At 43.6% G+C, this 22,733-nt stretch overlaps 1 protein-coding gene across 5 annotated transcripts in view; it reads right to left on the minus strand.

Annotated features, from left to right (window-relative positions):
• POGZ (pogo transposable element derived with ZNF domain) overlaps positions 1-22,733 on the minus strand; it is a 31,941-nt gene that overhangs the window by 6,268 nt on the left and 2,940 nt on the right. For 2 of the 5 annotated variants that reach the window (XM_032204489.1, XM_032204488.1), the window contains exons 1-10: positions 15,739-16,388; positions 6,674-6,849; positions 5,599-5,707; positions 4,380-4,673; positions 3,409-3,615; positions 2,955-3,064; positions 2,220-2,554; positions 1,579-1,733; positions 1,226-1,326; positions 182-328 (exon numbers count right to left, since the gene is read on the minus strand). In XM_032204489.1, the coding sequence (XP_032060380.1) occupies positions 182-328; positions 1,226-1,326; positions 1,579-1,733; positions 2,220-2,554; positions 2,955-3,064; positions 3,409-3,615; positions 4,380-4,673; positions 5,599-5,707; positions 6,674-6,849; positions 15,739-15,889 (1,785 nt within the window). In that variant the 5' untranslated portion in view covers positions 15,890-16,388. Of the gene's footprint in view, positions 1-181; positions 329-1,225; positions 1,327-1,578; positions 1,734-2,219; positions 2,555-2,954; positions 3,065-3,408; positions 3,616-4,379; positions 4,674-5,598; positions 5,708-6,673; positions 6,850-11,337; positions 11,548-15,738; positions 16,389-22,733 lie in introns of those variants that run through there. The other 3 variants (XM_032204490.1, XM_032204491.1, XM_032204492.1) reach the window with 3 other exon arrangements.

Here is a 22,733-nt window from a genome sequence, read left to right on the forward strand (position 1 = left end):
AATGACAGCATGCAAATTGCATTTGTTACGGAGTGACTACTACTAGCATCTACTAAAACTCTTCTTTCAACCAAGTTCTTTCTTTTCTTTTTCCTCCCCAAGCAAATGCTCAACTAATCACATGCTTAACTATGAATCCCTGTGGAAAATGAACTGCTGTAAACAAAGGCAGACATAGTACCTGATGCCTCATGAAATGCTGTTGGAAAGCATTGCCATTCTTAAAGACTTTAAGACAGTAAGGACAGAGCAGGTGCCGCGTGTCTTCATGGATCATTCGGAAGTGGCTATCCACTTCAGAATAGAGAGATGAACGATACTGGCAGACCTATAGGAGTGGACAGAAACGATCAGTGAGGTAACAAAGTATCTCTACTCATCTATCTCACAATCTATCTCACATCCACCACTGCAATATGGAGATCTTAATGGCAACATCCAGATCCCCAAAGACACTTAGCTATGGAATTTAGGAACCAGGTTCCAAAGAACTTGCTGGCTTATTCCAACTTTAAGATACTAAATCAAGCAGTGCATACTCAGAGCAGTTTGGAGAAACAGATTGAAACTACTCATATAAAGAGAAAGGAATAACAATTCAAAATTCAGATCCAAGAAAAAAAATGGGAGAGACAGTTAATGCAAAGCAGTTCAAATATGTTATATTTTTTTCAGGGTCTATGTAAAATGCAGAATTTGGAACATAATCTGTGTTAACATAACATATTTTAGAAGTTTCTTCTCTGTTTTTTCGGAGGGACAGTGTTAGGACCTCTGGGTGGAGATGACATGTTCAGAATCGATGCAAGCACAAATCTCATGACAACAGAGTGACAAGAAAAGGTGTCACACAAGCAGCAGCATCTCATCTCCTCCAGAGTGACAACTCCTCTTTATGGCACAGCAATTTGCCTGCAGGCCCTGGGAGGAAAAAAAATATTAGGCTCTGAATGCCACTGGGACTAAACAAATGTCTATCAAGCTGATCCAACTTCACAGTGCTGGGAACTGATGACAAACAAGATACTTGTGCTGCCCTAATAGCCACTGGACTTCTCTTTAAGACCATACCTGAAAAAAAACGCAATGGGCTCCACAGCACTGTCCCATGGACCAAGTCTATTTTGGACCACTATGAGCCACACACTTCTCCAGTAAGTGCCAGATTCCTTCTTATTGACTAGTACATATTTATGAAGTCCATCTCTTTAACCACTTTTAATACCTGACAAACATAGGGCATCTCCCCAGGCTTGTGAGTGTCCTTCATGTGCTGTAGGAACATTGGTTCACTCTCAAATGCCCATTCACAAATCTTACATTTTGCTGCAAAAGAAAGAAAAAGCAGGTTAACAGCTGAGGGACAACAACAACAAAGTGAAAATATACACTAGAAGTTACAAGTTTCTTTGATAATAAATTTGAAAAAATATAATTTAGGTGGACTTTTCTGCTGGCCTACAGGCATTCCATGGGGGCAAGGCAGAACGGGTACATCCTTTCTCAATAGATTTGCTATTAATCCAAGACAAACTCCCCCTTAAACCTAAACAAACAACAAAAGCAAAATCGACTTACTTGTTGACTCATAGGGACTGTGAACATTCTCTAAGTGACACTGCAGCTGAAACGGAGTGGAGAACTGCCTGTAACAGTGCTGACAGATGGTGTGGACATCCACCTCTCCATTTTGCTGATCCAGTTCAACATGGTGCTTCATGTGATTCATAAATCTTATGGAAGTGAATAGGAAGTGCATCAACAGAAATCCAAACATTTTGCACCTGTAATCCTGACAGCACTATGAATGCTATACCAGAAGATTTTTTAAGCCCATTTTATCATTACTTTTATGTGAACAAAAGATTAAAGTAATAAAACTAAACTGTGGCCCAAAACAGTGTTGTTTCCTTCTTGCTCTTCCCATCAAAAACAAGATCTCCTCCTATCCAGCAGCCTCCTATTCTTTAACTCTTGAAAAAGACAGAGAATAGATCTGGTGGTACAGTGGGGTGTAGTACCAGCTTTTGAGCACTTCTGACACCAAACAGGTATGTGATCGTGGACAAACTCTACTGCTGTAGCTCTGGATTTAACCTACAGCATGGGAAACTTGTAATGCTTGAGAGACTGATGCTCAGAATTCATTTTTACTTCTGCAGATTTGAGGCATTCAGAACACTGCAGACTGTTTTTGTGGCACCTTGCATCCCTCTTACCTTATGTTGTTCTTTAGCCTCTTGGTGCAGTGTGGACACCTGAAGGAAGTTGGAACCTTGGGGAAGTTCAGTAGCTGACTCACTTTGCCACCATCTCTGCCATAGTAGAAATCATCTACTAACATAATAAGCTTACTTTGGGATGAGTCAACTATGTTTTCACTTGGCTCTGGAGCTTTAGCAGGTGGGGACAGCGCAGGGATAGGAGTGGAAGAGGGCGGTGAAGCAACAGCTGTAGTTTTTTCTGGAGATGGAGGCTTTGCAGATTGAATGTTTGGTTCAGAATCTAGAGATTTTCTTTTCTTGAGGAATTCAACCATTTCAGGGCAGCAGTACTAAAAGGAAAAAAAAAAAAAGTATATTAAACAGTATCTAGGAAGGACTATTTATACTATTAAAGGTAGGCAGGCAAAAACTAACCATCAACTAAGAAGAGCCAAAGGCACTCCAGGAAACTCTTAAGGAAGAAGTAATGCACATTCAACATCCAGTTTTCTGATTGTTTACTGGTCAGTAAAACTGGAAAACAAATGCACCTCCTGGCTGTAACAGGACATAAAATTGGGCCCTGCCTACTTGTGGTGAGGGATGCTGTTAGGCCTGTCCTTTGCCTTTCACTTTCTCCTAGCCGTATTCTTCCTTTTCACAGAAGTACCTAATCTAGGGAGAATTATTCCTTGCACTCCAGTCATGAACAATTATCAATTAACTGCTCATCTCAGGATAGTTACTTACACACATATGTCCTCTTAAAGCTTCAGTGACTCGAAACTGAGCATCGCATCTTGGGCAGACCTTCCTGCCACCATCTTGCAAATCAAATGTGGGAATAGGAGATGAACTGACTGTAATAGGAAAAGAAAAAGACACAACAAAAAAATTTAGAATCCTTACACTTTTTAGGTTCAGGTCAGCCTTTTTGACATACTGAAATAATATAGTTTCAAGAGCTACACTTTTAACTACTAAAAAGACTGGAGAGGCAGAAAACAATGAAAGTATGCAAACTTCTGTCAATCTGTATGCTGAAATATACCCCCCAGTAGCTATAACGAGTGTCTCAAAATTAGACTAATTAAAAATACATAAAACAGTTCAACTGATCTTCCTTTCTTTAGTCATTTGTTTGTTCCTATCCGTCAGTTTAAATCCCTCATCTTTGTTAAGACAGCTCGTATGCAAACCATACCTTTTAACGATGACGATGACGACGAGGACTCTGAAACACTAGATCTCTGGGAACCATGCACAGGGCTGCTGTTGGACACCACAAGGGGGCCAGGGCTCTGGCCTAAGGAAGGAATGGTGTTCAGAGTATTCACGAGCTTCGCAACCTCGTTGCTATTCTCGCCAGTCACTCCGGGTCTCTTTACAGTCACAAAACTTGCAATACTCACTGCCAAGAGAAAGGACAACTGAGGAACACTAATAAGGAATCAGTAAGATCTGATGTACTCTTTGAAACCTGTCCCCACCTAGCATGCCTTGTCTCATGCTCTTCTACCTTTAACCTTCAGCAAAGAACAAACCACCAGTTCTCCCATCCAGAAATGCAAAGGTTGGCAAGACTGGAAAAGTAGAACTTCCAAACTGTGCCCTGAGACATGAGCCGTGCCCTACAATGAACTAAACAGGATACTGATGGTCACAAAAGTTACTTGTATTTCTTTTCTAAATGCAGCTGTATGTGATTACGGCCACTTAAAGCTAAAAATAACCTTACTTGCTGCGTGCAGATTTTTTTCTTTTTAAATTGTTTGTCACTATTACTGAGCTATCATTTCACTCACGAATTCAGCCAACATTTTTTTTTAAAAAAGCAACGTGGTTAGTTTCAGCTTGTGCTCTTCACCTTTCAAAAACTTAAGTGATTAAAAAATAGTCTTTTTCACTTTTGGGGACTTCTAATTGATGGTCTCAGAACATTCTACAAAACAAGCAAACCCTGGTTCTCTAACCAAACTGGACACTCTGGAAGGATTATCACCATTTTCCAGGTTGTAAGAGAGATGAAGCATGAGTCAGTGATGGAGGCAAAAATAGAACCCAAGAGTTCTGACTCAACTTCTGCATTTTAGCTACTGAGCCATATGTTTGAAGATCAAATTATAGACAGTGTTATACACTTGAGTCCCCTTGCTTTTCCACGGCAAGTCTTACCTAATTTGGGGTTAGTAGCTTGACTGGACTGCCCTGGCTGCTGCACAGTTAACTGTCCCAGTGTTGTTGGCTGCGTTGAAGTAGGAGTTGTGGAGGTGCTGGGAGTGGACTTACTTTGCTGTTGTGCCTGGGACTGTGGCACTGTGCTCCTGATGGTAAGCGTGGCCGGAATGACCGTAGTGAAAGTGTTGGTGGTGGGTCGGACCGGCATGGTTGTACCTGGTCTCACCTGGGCCATTTGAGAGAACACCTGAGGAACGCCAACTGTTGGTTTAACAAACTGGGTACCTGGGGCTTCAAAAACAAATGAACAAACAAGGTAGATCAAGTAATCGAATTCCATTCCTTGCCCAGGGTACAACCTAATTTCTAACACTGCTTAATCCCCCAAGTTCCCAGGAATTTCAGTGGGAGTTTTAAGAGTTCAGCACCTTAATTTTCCTTCCCAAGCAGACTGAAATTGATCTTGGATACAGACAGAGTAAAAAATTAGATTTACAATTTTTAGGTGGAATTCTCTAAAAGGCTCACATGCATAAATCCTGCTGACTTTCATGGGGCTCTTACTAGTCTCTAGGCCAAGGGAAGCTCATGGAAAGCTTTTTATGACAGAACAAGGGTGAGCCTATAGTTACAAATTATTTTATGACATGAGGTTTTACAGATCCGTTCTTGGGATACTGAAAGAGGACTCATGACAAAGCACGGTTGCTTTGTTATAAGGCAGGTGTATGGTGACACACGGATTCTTAATCTTGTTGATGGTGCATGACAGGGTCTGGTAGCAGAAGGCAATGTTAGAAAAATCATCTTCAAGGTGAGGCTTCTTTTCCAGGCAGTAGGGGAACACTATCATGGCTTGGGGAGATTCTGAAAGGAAGAGGGGTGGTTACAGGCCAAGATTTTGGAATTAAGTTAACCAAGGAGCCTTTTTGAAGAGGTTAGATTATGTGTAGCTCTGTGAGGCAGGCACTGCTTCCAGGTGGAAGTCCCCTACTCTGCAAAGTGGTTTCTTACTATGATCAAAGGGCCTACTCTAAGCTGGAAACGACTAGCAGAATTGGAGCCACAAATGCAAACAAATCTCATCTGCTACAGAGCTGGAAAATCCCCTTCTCTAGAGCTTCTAGATCTGTATTTCAAACACACTCTTTTAAATCCCTGGTGCTCTGTAAAGACAGACAACACTAACGTGGTTTTCACATATTTCAGTCCTTACCTGGGACTAGGGTGATGGGTCTAACTGTTTGACCTTGCTGTACATTCAGGACAATTCCAACTTGATTCATTGTGTTTTGCACAGGCCGCACATTCCTCACAGGAAAACCCTGCATTCAAACAGTAATTGTTAACATAACAAATATATATCTAGTACATTCAATCTGAATTTTCTACTCTAAAAACATTTACCTCAGAAAACAAACAAACAAACCCCTGTTACCACTATCACCTACAGGATCAGTTGAACTATGAAGCCATGCTGTTCTCAGCCAGCACCTTACCCAACAGTAGGGCCACATTCCTACAATGTTCTGGGACACTGCCTCCACTCTCAACCTCTCCTTCCCTAAGCACCTACAGAAAACCTCTCCCAGGTCTTAAGCAATTTGTAAGGCCATATTTGAAGCAGCAGTGGTTTCCTGAGATAGGTAAGTGATCTGTTTTGTTGTTTGAAATCTCTATTTTCTTTTTCATTAATGATAAACAGCTGCAACATACTAAGTTTTTTTTATTTATTTATTTTTTTAAAAAGCAGGAGCTCTGGCAAACATGCACCCTTATTTTGTAGGAGTGTTTCCCCAGGCAAATGCTCAAAGAAGTCAGTAAGTACCACCTGCACATTTTTCAGGAAAATAAAACAAAGTAGTAAGTACTTAGCAAGGTCAAATCCACACAGAGTGGACAGACCCACCTACAGCTGGGAGTCAGGCCCTACCAGTAAGTCAGGAGTACGCTACTAGTGAAAAACAGCATGAAGTCCCATCAGACCTGTACTGGCTCTGTAAGACTTGCTGAAGAGCAGAATGTGGACACATTTTTCAAATGAGACTCAACTATGAAATGACTACAAACCAACCTACAGCACACACGATATTTAAAAACAAGGCTATTGCTAAGGCTACATCAATTAGACCCCAAACCCACCAGATTTCAGCTCAAGTGTAGCATCCAGCAAGGTGCACAAGACAAGCTGAAACAGGCATCTGATTATGCCAGCCTCCCAGGGACGGGTACACTCGGTCTTCCTTCTCAGAGATGCCAACGTGCAGGAGTGGGGCTGCAAGGGCACTCACCTGGGTCGTTATGAAGATCGGCTGGCTGGTCACTGGAGAATTCGTGACGTGATTGGCATTCTGCATGATCTGTACAGGTCGCAATACTGGCTGGGTTACCATTGTGCCCAGACCTGAGGCTGGGTTCTGGGTAAGGATCAGCGGCTGTCCACCTTGCTGAACAAGAGGATTGCCAGCTGGAAGAAAACAGAAATACAGCAAAAAGTCTCACTTGCCAAGTAGAAATGCTTCTCACACACTCAGCTGGCAATTTTAGTCTTCAGAATTTGAATGAATTTTCCAGAGCATGCCTTGAAAGTAAACTTGTGAAACTAACCAACCCTTCTACACATCGTTTCAATGCTCATAGCTACGCAAGGATTTCTCCAAGCTGCCTAGGAACCAGCTGCTCAAAACCCTTAGCTCTAAGCAATCTCACCGACTGATTATGCTGGCTTCTGCATGCCCTTTGAACACAGCCACAGCAGCTAAAGAAAATATTTTTTCTACTCTCATTAACTATTAAGTAAAAATTCACCTGCTGGCAGATACTGGGAAAACTTATGCTGAACCACTCACTGCAGTCCCTGGTGCAGGATATCCACCAGAGACAGAAACACCACGAAAGTTTCTGAGCAGCGTCACCAACCACAGGCGGTCAGGGACTCCAGTGCCAATTAACCAGAACCAGGATAAAAGAATTCTGAAGTAACCTAAAGTAATCTGCAGCATCCTCTGTCACAAAGAGGATGACAACCCTGAACCTTCATGAAGTGCCAGACAAGCTTCACCACAAGAAAAAGACTGAAAACATCTGGATCACGCTGAAGTGACAATGTACAGCATGTATCATAAGAACATCATGCAAGGGTTTGAGGTGCTTCTTCTCTTGATTCAGGCAGCATCCCGATTGAAAAAAAAAAAAAAAAAACCTAAGATGTGGAAGAGACAGTAATTTTATCCACTAAACTCAACATACTTGACACTGCACAACATGTGAAAAATTTCACACAAGTCCTTTGGTATGAGAGCATGTTCAGGTAACTGCAAACAAGCAGGCTACTGAAGCTTAGCAAAGTACCATGTCAGCTGAGACCCAGGGCTGTGCAGGTGCTGGTGGTCAACCTCACGTGGAAGTAAAACTACTTAGCTTAAAACATCTTCATGGTGTTTTATACTAATGGATTTTATTTAGGATTTGCTTGCCTGACAGTAACCCGCACTTTACACTAAGCAGCAGTAACTTGATTCCTTGCAATTGTGCTGACATAGCCGTAAGGGAGTTCTAACACTGGTGTTAACAACCATCACACCCCGAGGGATTTCCCCGAGGGATTTTCCTTGTATACTTTGCTACAGACATGCTGCTCAGAGACACAGCTGCCTAATACCTCTGCAATCCGATTCTGTCCTGCGATGCTTGTCGTTTTATGAAGTTTTGACCGCTCAACTTAGAGCATCCCGTGTCCGCTGCAAGTTACCTAACACTTCCCCTTACCTGCAGCTGAAAAAAGGCATCCCATAGATCTGTGAACTGCTAACTGTTTGGGTCAAGTTTCCTATGACGGATATCTGCCTCAGTCATTTCTCACAGTGAGCTGCAACAAGTAGAATCTTGTAGTCATTAAAGAAAAGCAAACTAGCAAACTATGCTTCCTCTGGTACCATTAAAAAAATAAAAAAAAGCAATTCCTTACAAGTTCCAGAACCTCTGCACAGTTGCTCAGGGGACTCCCGTGGTCTCTGACTACCCCAGGGAAATCCATATGGTCACGTTTATCGGCTTCTGGTCATTGCTGTTTGCACCAGCCAAGCAGATGCCAACCAGTGCTTGGCCGTGTCCTTCAGCCAAGGCCCGGTTTGTTCCACGTGTGCTCTCAGTGCCACAAGCTCTTACAGGAACAGACTCGCAGTATTTGCACAGAACGAGGGAATTCAAACCCAGGAATGCTGCCCAATTGCTTCTGGCAAACTGGGGGCTAACGTTGCACCAAAACAACAATCAGAAGAATCTCCCATCTACCAGCACTGCTTGCTGATACCCAACAGGGGAAAGGAATTAAAGGCAGATAAGACGGGATGAAGACAGGATGAAGAAAGGCAGTGAAGACACGCCAGTGAAAGATGGAGCGAAATGGTCTACAGACACCAAAACACTTGTTCAGCAAACACAAAACAAACCCCTGCCACTGATGATGCCCAGCAGAACGCTCCTGACCTCGCCTCCCTCCAGCAGCCACCTCCCAGAGGATGGACGCGCTCACCGTTAGCTCAAGCCCCAGCAGTGGGCCAAGCAAGAAGGAACTGTGAAGGCTGCCTCGACCTTCCGACAACACTAACTCACTCACGGCTGGACACTTTATTTTATTTTTTATTATTAAATTAGGCCATGATTATTTCAAACAACTCAAAAAACAAGCAGGAAACGTAATGGGTCTCCAATTCCTTCTTCCTCTATACCGTTCTCCCTCGCCAAGCTGAGCTTTTTCACGTATTCATGTTTACTCAACTCAAACTGTAGAGAGGAACGTCACAGGAATTCTTATGAGGAACCACATCCAGATTTTAATAATGTATGATTTTTTTTTAAGGCATGGGGTGCTGCTATACAGCAAATGAAGGTAAGTTTTGAACAGCTACCCATTCGGTCAGCTGCACTGATCCTATGCACTGAGTGAGGAAGAGGGAAAACAGCATATAATCACGTAAAGGCTTTGTTAGTAACACACGCAAACAAAAGGGACCAAGTTAAGACTGAATGGTAAGCACAGGCAGGAATTCTCCAACAAAATGGCATCGTGACCCATATAAAGAAGTATTTCCTGCAGCGCTGTTGACAAGTCCCTAAGGGGTCTTCTTCCAGTCATTACTCATGCTGTACAGGGAGGTCTGCATTGAGAAAACCAGAATCCTGACTGCACACAGACACTACAGATCCCACTGCTCTACCCATGCAAGCAGAATTAACGCTGCTGCAATGGCCAAAACCAGCCAGGCCAGAAGAGTTACTAAGCCTACAGGAACCCAAACTCTTTGAGATGTCTATGCTTTTTCTAATTATTATTATTATTTATTTTTTTTTGAGCACATACCACCTCTTATACATGAGATCAGAAAGATGAGGTTGCACGTGGCTCAGGGAGGTAAAACAAAAAAAATTCCTTAATCCCATTACTGCTGTAACCCACATCTTGAGGGCAAAGGGCTTCCAAATCAGCAGGGTGAGAAATGATAAAGGAAGCCTCACAGGAATCTTCCCAGCGCAGACATGTGGCATGATTCAACACTTCTGAGACCGACGGAATATCCAGATTGTTTCAGAGCTACAAAATGGTCCAACATTACCGAAACTGCTGATGTTAAAGGAAAGGGCTGCTGTACCCGAACAGCAAATGTTTCCTATGTAAATGTGCAAATCCAGGAAAAGACCTGCTGCATGCCAAAACGTTCTGACCCACAGCCAAAACAGCTTCTTTTAATGGAAGATGCTTTACTCTGACAGTCTGGATGCTGCCTGACTGGCAGCGCTCAGGGTGTACGATCCAAATGTTTTCACAAAGATTTTATTACGCAGAAACAGTAGGGTGATGGAAGACTACAGAAGGTTCGGTTCCAAGCCACACAACTGCCTGGCCCACACACTGCATCTTGCCTCACTTTTTCAAGTGCCTTAGACAGCAGGGGAACTGCTGGAAAAGAGACATCAGTTCCCACTCTGAGCATGAAAAAAAAGAAGCATCCATCATCAAACACAACTTCGAGCCGAGGCAGACGTCGTGCGGGCTGGCAGCCCATCTTGGACCATTTTCTTCTTTAGGATCAAAAGCAACAAGCACGAACCCACTGCTGTCTGAACTCCAAGCACGCTGCCTCCAGTCCCAACTGACAGGGATGACGTGCCACTGGCCTTTGCCATTTTATTAAAAGGTCTCTGAGGAGGAAAAGGATGGTAAGGAGTGAATGGAAACTAGAGGCAAATAGACTGCATTTGCAATCTTTGTCATCCCTTCACAGTACTCCTGAAAATAAAAAGGTGATTATCAAAGAGAAGAGAGAGCACTTAAGGGAAGTTGGGGGGGGAGCAAAGCAAAACACCACCGTTGGATAGTTCGATCGGGTTCTGGATATTTACATCCCACCCAGTATCTGCTGAGGGCCCCGAGCCCTCATCAGCAGACCATTTGCTCCTCAGTGGCTGGAGGATCTTACTGGGTTGACAAGGAGCACAGAGTCATCCCCAAATCTTTCAAGGAGTGGAGGAGACCTTGCCAAATGCTGAGAGTCTGCGACTGCAAATGAGAGGTCTTTCATTGCCACTGAACTTCCATGAGAATTCCTGACGACAGAAGCTATGACGACCTCGGGGTTAGTACAGAGGCCACTGTGCAACCTCAAGCAGAGCGTGACAGTCAGGTTTCCAACTCCTTCTGGCACTCCTTGGGAGTTTACAAATAATCTGGGAAGACTTGTACTAGTTTAACAAACAAAAGATGACTTTGGGTTTAAGTCCATGTTAAAGCAGGGACCAGCTGACAAAAATCTTCTGGTCAAGTCAGTCCAGGGATTTGGATTCTTTTCTCTCAGGGTGGACTTGGCAGGTTCCTGCCACGCCGCTCTCTCCTGAAATGCTATAATTACTAGACAAAACAATAGCAGAAGCATATAGAAACACTCTAATTCCTTACCAGAAACTGCAGGTTCTTTTCAATGTGGCCAGGATGGGCACAGCTGAATGACCAATTTTTTCCCCAGGTTTTTGTAGACTTTCATTAGTGAGAATGACAAGCCTTCTGGAGTAGCATGTCCAAGAGCGTGCAGTGCTTCTCTTAGATTGTTTCCAAGGAGATTTGTAAGGTTTCCACAGGTCCTGGAACACTTTAAACTCACCGGCCAAGACAGATGTGCATAGATTCACTACTTCATCTAGGGAGAATGAGGAGACCATGGCAGAAATCAGCTGCTGCGAAAGAACAAATTACGTTCTTCTCTCTTCTCCTCCTGCCTCTCAAGCGTATGACTCTCCAAGTAGCTTGCTGGCTTAATTTGCTTCTTTGAGGAGGGTGACTTAAGAGCTAAATGCCAGTTGATGAAGCAAGCCTCCTGAGGTACGCCTGAACAGCCCATTTAGTCCTGGACCAAGCGATCCTTGCGAGTCCTAGGCCTCCTCCTACACCACCTCTTGAACCGCTCCTTGACTTCCAGCACGCTGCCAGGAAGGCAGATGCAGGCACACACACACACGAGTTTCTGTATTCTCTCCCAACCAAGCACAGCGGAGGTGCTCTCCTCTGCAGGAGAAGCCACTCTAACAGGATGGGCCTGGCCTGCTTACAGGAGGGGTCAGGCGTGACTTGTGGCGCAAAGAATCGCAGGAATGTAAGTTTTATTTTTATCTGATGGTGGAATTATTAAAAAGGAGTCAGGCTGTCAGGGTGAGGTGCTCATTTTCTTGTTAGCAACAGTGCTTTTCTGCATACCAGGACACCGTGGCATCTGACGGACATGTGTTACACCAGCAAGCTGCGCACGTATACGGAACATCAGGAAGAATGGTCTGAGTGGGATACAGGTATAGCTAAAAGCAATCGCAGGAAATTAAGGAAAAAAATTAGGCCGAGCGTCACTTCAAATATATTTAGCTTTCAGTAATTTTTCCTTTCATGTCCCAGTAATTTGAGACAGTTAAAAACTAATCTGCAGGGAAAAAAAATCTGAAGATGAAATTCAGGAAGATGGAAAAAAATAGCTAAAAGGTATTTCCACCTCCAGTTTTGAAAACTTATTTCTTGATTTTTGGACGTGAGGTCTTCCCTATCCAGCCCACTGTGCACTTCTGTGGTCAAAGGCGAGCTGGTGGTTTGTATGTGACGCTGTTAATACACCTCAGGAGAATTTGGGGAGGAGAATTTAAAAAAAAAAAAAAAAAGGATAAATTTTAGGTCTCCAGGCTGGCTCATAATGAATTTAATCCTAGATGGGGAAAAAAAAAAAAAAAAAAAAACAAAACCCAGCAAAACCTTACACTGGGAGAATGGTTAGACTGAATGGATCTTTTTCAGCTCTAGCTTTTAAGTCTTTTTAATTAATGTAAAACAAAATGCAAGATGACAGCCATGAGCGTAAAAAACAGATTGCTGAAAGCTGGGGTGATTCCAGACATGGCTCATTTTGTGAGCATTCCACGTAGTCACAACTTGAACTGGGATCAGACCCTCAGTCACCGGGCCAGCAGAAACTGCAGAGGTGACACATGTCCCTGGGGCACGTCACCACTCAAAATCCGTGCAAGCCAACGAGGATTCCTGCAAGTCCAAGTTGTGCCACCTGAGACAGCAGCAGCTCAACGAACACATTACTCCAGAAAGAAAAGGCCACGTTTCAGGCTGAAGAATTTTGTTTGTGTTGGTCCTAAAGTTAATGGGCCAAGCTACCCCCGGTGCATCAATGTCATCAGGAGAATTAGTTGCACCATAAAAACCGAAGCACCCCAGGAATATCCAAAACCAAGCATGTTTCTGTATTTTGCCGTACAGAATTCAAACCAAAGCACCTCACACTCTACCACTAGGTTAAGGACGAAGCGCTGTGTTCCCCGGCATCGCCACGCAGCCAATTGACTGCACGTTCCTAGTGCCCCCAGAGCTCACTTCCATGGCAGCAGGTAACAAACCCCAAATACAACCACCACCCTCACCCTGAACCACTCGGCCCCGTGGTGCTGAACACCGTTTCAACTACCAGAGCTGACCAAGCCATCCAGTCCGAAACTCCACGTATTTCAAAGCAGCCCTGTCTTGAGGCTGTGAAGGTCACTGCCCTCCCACCTCTCTTCCAAAGCAGACCAATCCACACCTCTGAGGTTTTCAGACTTTTCCAGGAATCGAAGTGCAGTTCTCTGGCCAAACATTACTTAGGAAACTCCCCCAGCCCTACGATGCTCCCTAATGCTCGGAACCAGCATGGGGCGAGCAGATGACCCAGACCCCCTTGGGTCACACCTGCTGGTAGCAGGACAGCAGACGATGCTGTGAGAGCCACGAAAGAAAGACGATGGGAAGCAATAGACTGAGTCATGCTGAGCAACAACCCGCCTAAGTTTGTAACCCACAGAGAAAAAACAAAGGTGTTATTCCCCCAACAGCCACTGCTATTTTTGGTTGTGGTCCAGAATAACACAATAAGCAGAAGACGACTGTAGGTAGCTACGCTGGTGATTTCATTCCTCTAGTACCGTCTAGAGGCATAAATGCCTGGAAACACAACAGCAGCTTTTCAGGGAAACGGTGCTCCTAAGGCTGCAAGGAGCTGAGCTGTTTGGAGAGCTGAAGCAGGACAGCAGCACACGGGATCCTCCTGAACCTCCAGCGCTCCCAAGGCCAGGGAGAACGCCGGGCTCCAGACCATGCAGCAAGGGGCTGGCGAAGGGAGACAAAACATGATTTCTTCTTCCAGCCTCTCCCACTACGTTTTCAAGGCAAATGCTGGAGTTCTGAATTAGTTTCCTAAGCTAAGAGCTTATCATGACTCTCGCTTTTGAGATAACAGAAACTGAGGGAAAAATAAAATTCTCAAGACTGTGGTGATTCTGTGTAATCCTTTCAAATCCAAGATGTGACAAAGGCCTGTGGAAGTCAGATTCCTGTACAAATCCTGCTGGTTTTAATCGGATCTGGGAATCATTTGGATAGTAGGTCTTATGGAGGCATATTTGAAGTTGTCAAAAGAGTATCCAAGTATTCCACCAGTAAACAAAATATCTGCTAATAGCAATATACTTTAGTAGTCATGATCATTTTTTTTTGTAACTCAATCTAACACACACACCAATATCACCAAGCCTTTATTAATTGTAATTGATTTAGAACATCTGTCTCAGTTTACTTTTATTAGCAAAGCTATGAAATATTCATCACCTGTGTATTATATGATGACACACACTTGGAGTGCAAGATACTTTTAAGACACTTCCAAGAGAAGGTTCTATACATTACTGAAATGGATACACTTCTCATTACTTATGTCTGATCAAATTTTACCACAAAGGACGTGATGACTTTTAAGCAAGTCTGACACACAGATTTATACAGCTCCCTAATCCCAAAGAGACCTAAACCCACTTTGTATTTCAGTACATTAAGTTATGCACAGAGACTGCTTAAGCTATTTCTGAATTGAAGCAAGGCAATCTGTTTGTAACAAAAAAAGAAATACAATACAAAACGTTTGGCTTTGGACAGTAACCTGTAGTCACATCCAGCTTCCTTAGCTCTGTATTTTCTATCAGACAGCACAAGCAAGAGAAATTCAACTTACTCAGACCACTGTTAGTTTTATGCCCATCCCAATCCATCTCTGACTGAATCACCTTCTCCTTACAAACATCCTTCTACCTTGGCACCTCTAAACACTATTCATCAAAGCAGGCTCCTTCTAGATCTTGCCTTGTAGGAAGACCAAGAGCGAGCAGGTGACAGCAGCCAGCAGGAGCAGCAAACCCTCCCCTACGCAGAGGCAGACACATTCTGCTCACCTCCAGTAACCAATTCCAATTACCAACTGGCTCTCCAAAGCCCCCGGTGCTGAACGCATCCACAAACACCCTGCATCACCCACTAGCCATGAATAGTGACTGCCTAGACATTGGTAACGCTGACTACCAAGAATGCTTCCATGGCATGGAATCCAAGAATGACGCCGCGGTCAGGAACATGAGACGTGCTCAACCACCAGACCCAGTTATCCCTACAAGATGTAGCCTCACCTCTATTCCAGATATCAGGCTGACTCTTTGCTTGATCTTGACCAAAAGACCAAGAAAAAGTAATTCAAAGGGCTAAACAAAAGCCTAATTTATTAAATATGCCAGTCTACTTCACCCACACACATTACTAGGGGAAGTGTTCTTTTTCCCAGGCACCAGACTCAAGTGTTACATGCAAATACAGATGGTGAAATTGTTACATCACTCATTAACAGTTTTTTTAGCTATCAAATAAGATTACTTACTGGATAGGATGTAACCAATCACTGCCGTTTCCCTTTAATACCCATAACTGGAATAATGCTAGACTAAAATAGTTAATTACCCGTAGCAGTTTTATCAACCGAGTTATAATCCTCAACAACAGAATCTTCAATCACATCACTGATTTTCTGCCATGGCTCCAGCTCCTCCTCCTCACATTCCATAAAAAGGTCTGTGTCCGCCATCCTGCAAGGGGAAAAGAAGAAAGCCATTTATTGGGTAGCTGCATTCAGGCAGCAGCAGTTTCATTATAAGAACAACTCTAATGCCAGAATTACTAACAATGTTTTTATTTCCCAGTATTCCAAAGAAAAAAATGAGCTGCATATTTCCAGGTTCCTATTTATTTCTCAGGTTACAGAAATGACTCCACATTGTACTTTAATAGATTTTGCTTTCTTTTCATGGAAATCAATCAAGTTTGTTTAACAAACCCTTGATTTTAACTAAAATTGCAGTGTTTCGCCACTCCTCCTGCACGACAAAGCCAAGTTAAGAGCTTCAGGAGCAGAATTCACTGCCCTAGAACTCAGTAAGAAGAGTCATAGTTTTTTGTTCTGTTCATGGTTTTGAATATTCTCATTTGAATGTTGGCAGTAATCCTAGAGACTGAATATCCCAGCTCCAATGAGCAAGAAACGTGCACACAAATGAGTGAACAGTCCACAGCCAACCTCGGACTCCTGTTCTGACCAAACCCACGAGGACCCAAACTCCCTCGTGCTGCTCCAGCCCCATCCCCTGCTTATCTCCTTGTACCAGCCCGGGACCTGACACACCATTATAAATCAGTTCAGAGAGGGGAAAAAGAGAAAAGTAAAGGGATTTTCTGCAATTAGACCCATAGTTATTGTCTTTCAACTCAAACGAATCTCTGGAGTAAAGCACCCAGTTCATCTTTTCCACACTACTTATTACGTATTTATTTAGAGACCGACAGACGATGACAGCTCCAGGCTTTTTGTCTCTCTCGTTCTTGCCACCCATCTCTAACACTTTTATTGCTGCTACGGCCTTTAGAGACATCGGGAAGCAGCAACAAAAGTAAGTAGCTAACCGAGGGGCGTATCACTGCTAATGCAATGATGTTATAACACTGCAATTCTCAGTGTTACCGTTTGCTCCACTATTTACACACCTTCCCATTTTGTTTGCTTTGCTGGGCACCATGGCACCCAGAACAGAAGTTTTTACGGATCTGCCTACAGCAAAAGTCAAGTATTTTCTCCTGGGGTTGCATCTAATCCAGGCCTCAATGAAATGCAAATCTGTATGTGCTTAATGCCAAGATCTCTATTAAACATTCAGACCAGCCAGCCAGAATTAAAACCAAGGAGATTCACAACAGTCGTCTCGAGCGTCCTACAGAAGCTCTTCTCAGAGGGACAGTTAGCACCGGAGTTCTCCAAACAGCTGACTTTTCAAATACTACTGACATCTAATCAATAGAGCCATTTCCAACCACACTTTGACAACCTGCAAGCCACTGAGCCGAGCAGCTTAAAGCAGCTTTCTTACAGACCTAATTTTGCTCCGTTTCAGGATTTGGCTGTTTCTAAACTTCACTTACAAATAACACTTACGCAAAGTTCTAGTTCTCCTTAATAACACACTTAGGGGTCTTTAGCCAATGTAACCACATCCAGAAGTTCAACTGTACTGCTAAAGGAACTCATGATTATAATCAGATACCACAAAAAATGGATTTCCTATTTTCCTACCTGGGCTAGAGCAAAAAAAGACTCAGTTCCTTCCACCTGCCATGAACCCCTGGGAAGGACAGAGCGAGGAACAAGTGGCAGTTCTGTGCTGCAAGGGAGCGGGAATTAACACGTCTAGAAGGGATGCTGCTCTTCTTGATCACATTTCTGGTGGCAAAAGAAGCTGTTACGGTTGCATTTTGTCTTCTCTACTACCATTTTACTGCCATAAAAATCTGATGAGGAATGTTCTGAGACATACTGGCCAAAATAAACAGCTTATAATCAGGGACAAGCAAGAGAACAATCCAACTCATTTGCAGACAATCTGTGTTTTCAAATAGCCACAGAAAAGAGTGCTGACCAGAAGGCTTCAACACAACATAACATTTATTAACTCACTGCTGAAGAGCTAGGATAGAAACAGTGCCAAAATATAAACTGGATTAAGTCATCATAGAACAATTCAATTTAAGTCTCATATAATTAAGCTATGTCCACATTATCCCCCCCAAAACCACTGAACCGGTTATAAACATGGGTTTGTAAATCACTCTAGAGCTGGGATTTACAGGAGTGGCTGGTAAGACCGCGTGCAGCCGCTCCGTGCAAGTGCAATCTTGGATTTTTTTGTGTTGTGCTATGTAATAGCTGCAAAACAAAGCCACGAGCATCACAGATTTCCTGCAATACGAAATTAAATCAAAATAAAATTTCACCTAAATCCAAAGCAACTGTCTGAAGCAGGTAGGTCTGAGCCACACAAGAATTGCAAGCACTTGTTCCCGTTTGCCAAATTCACGCTGCTGGTACTTTTTCTGAAGCAGCATATGCAGTTCCCTGCCTTCCCCGTGGATACAGACAACCTCTTAGACTGCCATTTTTCTGTGCTCCACTTGCCTACAAAGGATTTGCAGAGCTCATATTGTTATGCTGCAGTCGTATGACGCTGTTTCACTAGGAAATGCTCATTTTAGTTCTACGCCTGCTTATCCTAATACACGCAATTCTCACCACTTATAATTCTGAAGCACATGAATATTTGTTTTAAGAACAATACAAAGAACTGTACTTAAAGGAAACCCATCACACCACTCACGTTCAATAGCTGATCTCCTCTTCCTCACTTTGCATGTTAACAAAACAGCAAAGATAATTCATCTTATGACTCGTACAGCTGCGAACGCCCAGTGCTGCCATTCCTTCCACACACAGCAGCAGCTCTTTTAACTGAGCTGCTTTATGCCTAGATTTCCAACTGGCAGTGTGGGAACGTTCAATACAGCTATCCCCATGCCTCTCAAAGTTGTGTATTTTTGGGAAGAATCTTACATAGTACAGTAAATAAAACACTTCTGTATAATTTCACTTGTGATCTCTATGAAACTCAACTTGCCCTTCCTTTGTGAAGGTCTTTGTGAAGACAATAGGCCTTTAAAAGTCCAACCCAACTTACAAATAACTTACTCATATTGAACTCGCCTTTCCTACTCTTTCTTGGGAATGACAGGGAATACCTAAAAAGACTGCACAAGTTGAAGGCATTCGCAGGCTTGTTCGGCTGTCAAGAAACAACCTTTGTAGAGAAGAACCTACCTCTCTGTATCCCGTCACTACAAAAATATACATCAAGGAAGATACAAAGAACCATGTTTCTTTGAGCCCGGGTAGAACAAGAGAGAATCTCTTTTCTCACCACTCCAAGTCCTTTTCAGCCAACTTTTAACCTAAAATGTGCTGTTCCTCAAGAACTTCAAGTGACCGGGCTCCTTCCATACACGCCTTCCCCGCTCTGACGCTCCCTCCAGGGCACAAGCACATCTCCGTGGCCATTTCCTCCTTGCCCTTATCACACTTCCCTGGCCCTTGCAGGCATTTGGAGCTGAGGGAAATCCAGCGACGGCTCAGGCTCGCCAAGCAGCCGAAGGGAAGCGAACGGCTTTGCACCAAACGGCGATGCTGAGCGCTGCACATCCTACCTGCAGGCAACGCCGAGACGGACGTGAACCAGGCAGAGAGCTACAGAAACCATCAGGCCCAGGAAGCGTGGTCTTCAAGGAAAGATGGAAGGACCTGGGGTGGTTTAATCTACAGAAGGGCTAACCAAGTGCAAATCTTCATCTCCACAGCACCCAGTACCTGCATGCCTCAAAGACCCTGCGAGCTTCTTCGTTTACATAAAACCTGCAGCGGACAGCAAACTGCATGAGCCACGTTTTAAGGGTGGAAAGCAGAGTTCAGTGAAACGAAGCGACTCGCCAAAGCTTCTACGAGAATGAAGGGCTTAGTCAGAAATAAAGAGCTGCCCAGCCCTCATTCACTTCATTGGACAAAAAAACTTCCATCGGTTTAAGAAAAAAAAAAAAAAAAAAGAAAAAAGTGAAAATCATTTTTTGGATGACAAATTGTACAAAAACAGACTCCTAGAAATAAAGCTCTGAAGTCAAAGTTTATGCTGGAAATCTGCTTAGCAGGGGAAAGCAGGAATCAAAGAGCCTTAAATCTTATTTTCTTTGCCTGTTAACACAAACTTTTTTTTTTTTGAATTACAAAATCTTATCAAAAACAAGCGAGATCTCCTAGGAGATGCATACAGAAATCCCAAACGGGTGCGCACCACAACCGATCAATAACTGCATATTTATGATTTGCAATATTTGTGCTTCACAGAAACATCTAGAAAAAAAATTCTCCGTGAAGCTTCTAGGACAAAGCTTCTCTTAGCTGGCAAAAGCGGTGACGCTCACAACAGTGCTATTTGTCTGGAATCATATTACTCCACGCCAGACAAGGAACACTGCCTTAATACTATAGTGATGGGCAGCCTATAAATAGCCGGGATAAATAACCTGATCTATTAATTAAAGCGTGCACATATGTCTACCCAGGAAGGCTAAAACTACAGAGGAAGTCTTTGCACAGATTGTAAAAATATATTATTCAACACCTCATAATTATTCAGAAGATGCAAAGACAAAATGCTAAAGAGACTGTAGTTACAAGCTTCTTTTGACACCAACTTACATTATGCGCATAGTATTTCATCTGCTCGTATCAGCCGAACTAAGAAAATGTCTCCTCTCTTCTATAATGTAACAGCTTTGTTTTTCAAAGCTTTGATCTGGAATATTTCTGTATGTAAGAAGCCTTTGCTCAATAAAATGATTAAGCCCAATGATAAATACTCTGCATTTAGCTTTTCAGCACATAGTTGGCAGATGCTCGGTTGAAAATACGGATGCCAAAAAAATGAGAAAAAAATTACAAAGTGTTCTAGACACGCTGCAAGAAATAGAGCCCTGAAGACTGAAAGGTATTTTCTCTCCCTTTTAGCTGGAAAATGGGAGAAGACCTTCAGGGGAAGAGCCAACATATATTAGCTCTACACAAATAACCGGCACGACTGCAAGATATAAACCCTTTATTTTTTGTCAGCTGATGTGGTCCACGCTCATTGTTGCGATATAGGAGGGGGAAGGCACCGGCCATTCAAGTCTTGCACTAAAAGGCTGGCCACCTGATTACATTTTCTGATCAAACTGATTACCATTACCAGGGGAAACCCAACAATGAAGAATTTTTATTCCTAGACAGCCAAACAGATCACCCCATCACGAGAAATCCTCTTCTCCTGTTCCTCACTGCCAAAAAAGCTTCCTGAGTCCCTCGTCATTTCAACCCAAATCTGGAATCAGGTCTAAGATCCACCTGCATTTATCTATCAACGAACCACTTCGGTATAGTTAGAAAGGTATCAGATCGAATCCCTCGGGGCTGCTGTTGTATTCTCAGGACAAAATGACTGAACAGGTAGAAAATACAAAACACTGCAGTCTGGCTGAAAACACCACTGGCATTTTCAAGCTTCCAAAACCCACAAATAAACAAAATAAATACTTAATCTAGTTTCTCCACCTAAGTGAGGTGGCAAACAAAGGACTCAGCTTCCATTCCACAGGCTTTGACTCGTAAATTCACCGACTTACAGCAACGTAAGTGGAGAGAATCAGGGCCCAAATGTTTTCTATTATCTAAAGCACCTGTGGATAGCAGGTTTTACACGACAGCTGCAGAATAAGGCAGCTGTGTCTCATTGAAGTGATCTCTAAAAGATGTGTGGTTATATATTTACAGTTTCATTCACAGCTTGATATTATTTGACACAAAGCAAACAAGTTATGACATACATATGCTGTATATACACACACTTCTTTTAAAAGGACTTCAAATTAATGACTCGTTCACAGTGTTCTTCAAAACTCGCATGATGGGATGCGCTATTCTTGCTACATAAGCTTCACTTTCTGAGGCTTTTAATTAAAAAAAAAAAAAAGTATAAATAAATCAGTACTTGTCAGGGCACCGCTGGTGGCCCAATTTCTGCCTACTGGGTGAAATCATCTGCAACACACTCAGTCTTAAGGGCACACTGGCAGGTCAGGAATAAACCCGCGCTCCGTTACACCCATAACTTGGTAAAGCGAAAGGAGGAGTTTTGGTTAAAGGCAGAACCCGGGAGGGACAGAGGCTACCACCCCGTTTCCCAACGTCCCCCTCCAGCACAACAGCCCCTACAGAAGGGCCAGCACAGCCACCGGCTTCACCGGTGGGAAAGCAGAAGGAAGGGTTTGCTAGGATCAAACGCAGATTTGGGGAGCAGGGAACCCCAGCTCCTGCCTGGGGCAGACCTCGGCGGGGCCTTTCTCCAGGTGGGAACAAGTTTAGCAAACTCACGACTCCAATACGCCTGGACTCCAACCACTGCAGCACAGGTTGCACATGAAGTCACGCTAACAACAGCCACACTGACCCTACTGGGTGCTGCCGGTCCTGCAGGAACCCTAAAGCTCTAGTCACAACTATTTTCAAAAAAGGGATATAAATTCACATGAATTGACAACGGAAACGCAACCGAATACGCAGTGACAATCCAGCCGGTAGCACGTTAACATTCCCAAACTACTACTTTTTAAAAGAAAAAAAAGTTTCAATGGACTCCAGCAGGGAACCCACGCTGACAGCTGACTACTTGTGATGAAGGACCGAGGAAAGCTGAGGAAACAACGGGGAGATCTCTCACCACCTTCACAGAGGGGTCTCGCATCGCCCAGAAGCATCCGACTCCGCGCTAACTTCCATTTCAGCACCACGCTGACTCTTGTAGGCACCCCCAAAGCCCCCAGCTCACCCCTGAGACACCCCTGCCCGCAGCAAACGCAGCGCTCCCAGCCCACAGGAGGAGGGGAGGCTGCACACAAGCTGTGCCCCAGAACGTCGCATTCCAGCACCCAACGTGTGAACTTTGTTCACTCTTCTTGCCCAAAGGTTTGTCGGTTTTTACGCCCATCTAGGTTTG

The sequence above is a fragment of the Aythya fuligula genome, chromosome 28 (assembly GCF_009819795.1).
Source record: "Aythya fuligula isolate bAytFul2 chromosome 28, bAytFul2.pri, whole genome shotgun sequence".
Taxonomy (NCBI): domain Eukaryota; kingdom Metazoa; phylum Chordata; class Aves; order Anseriformes; family Anatidae; genus Aythya; species Aythya fuligula.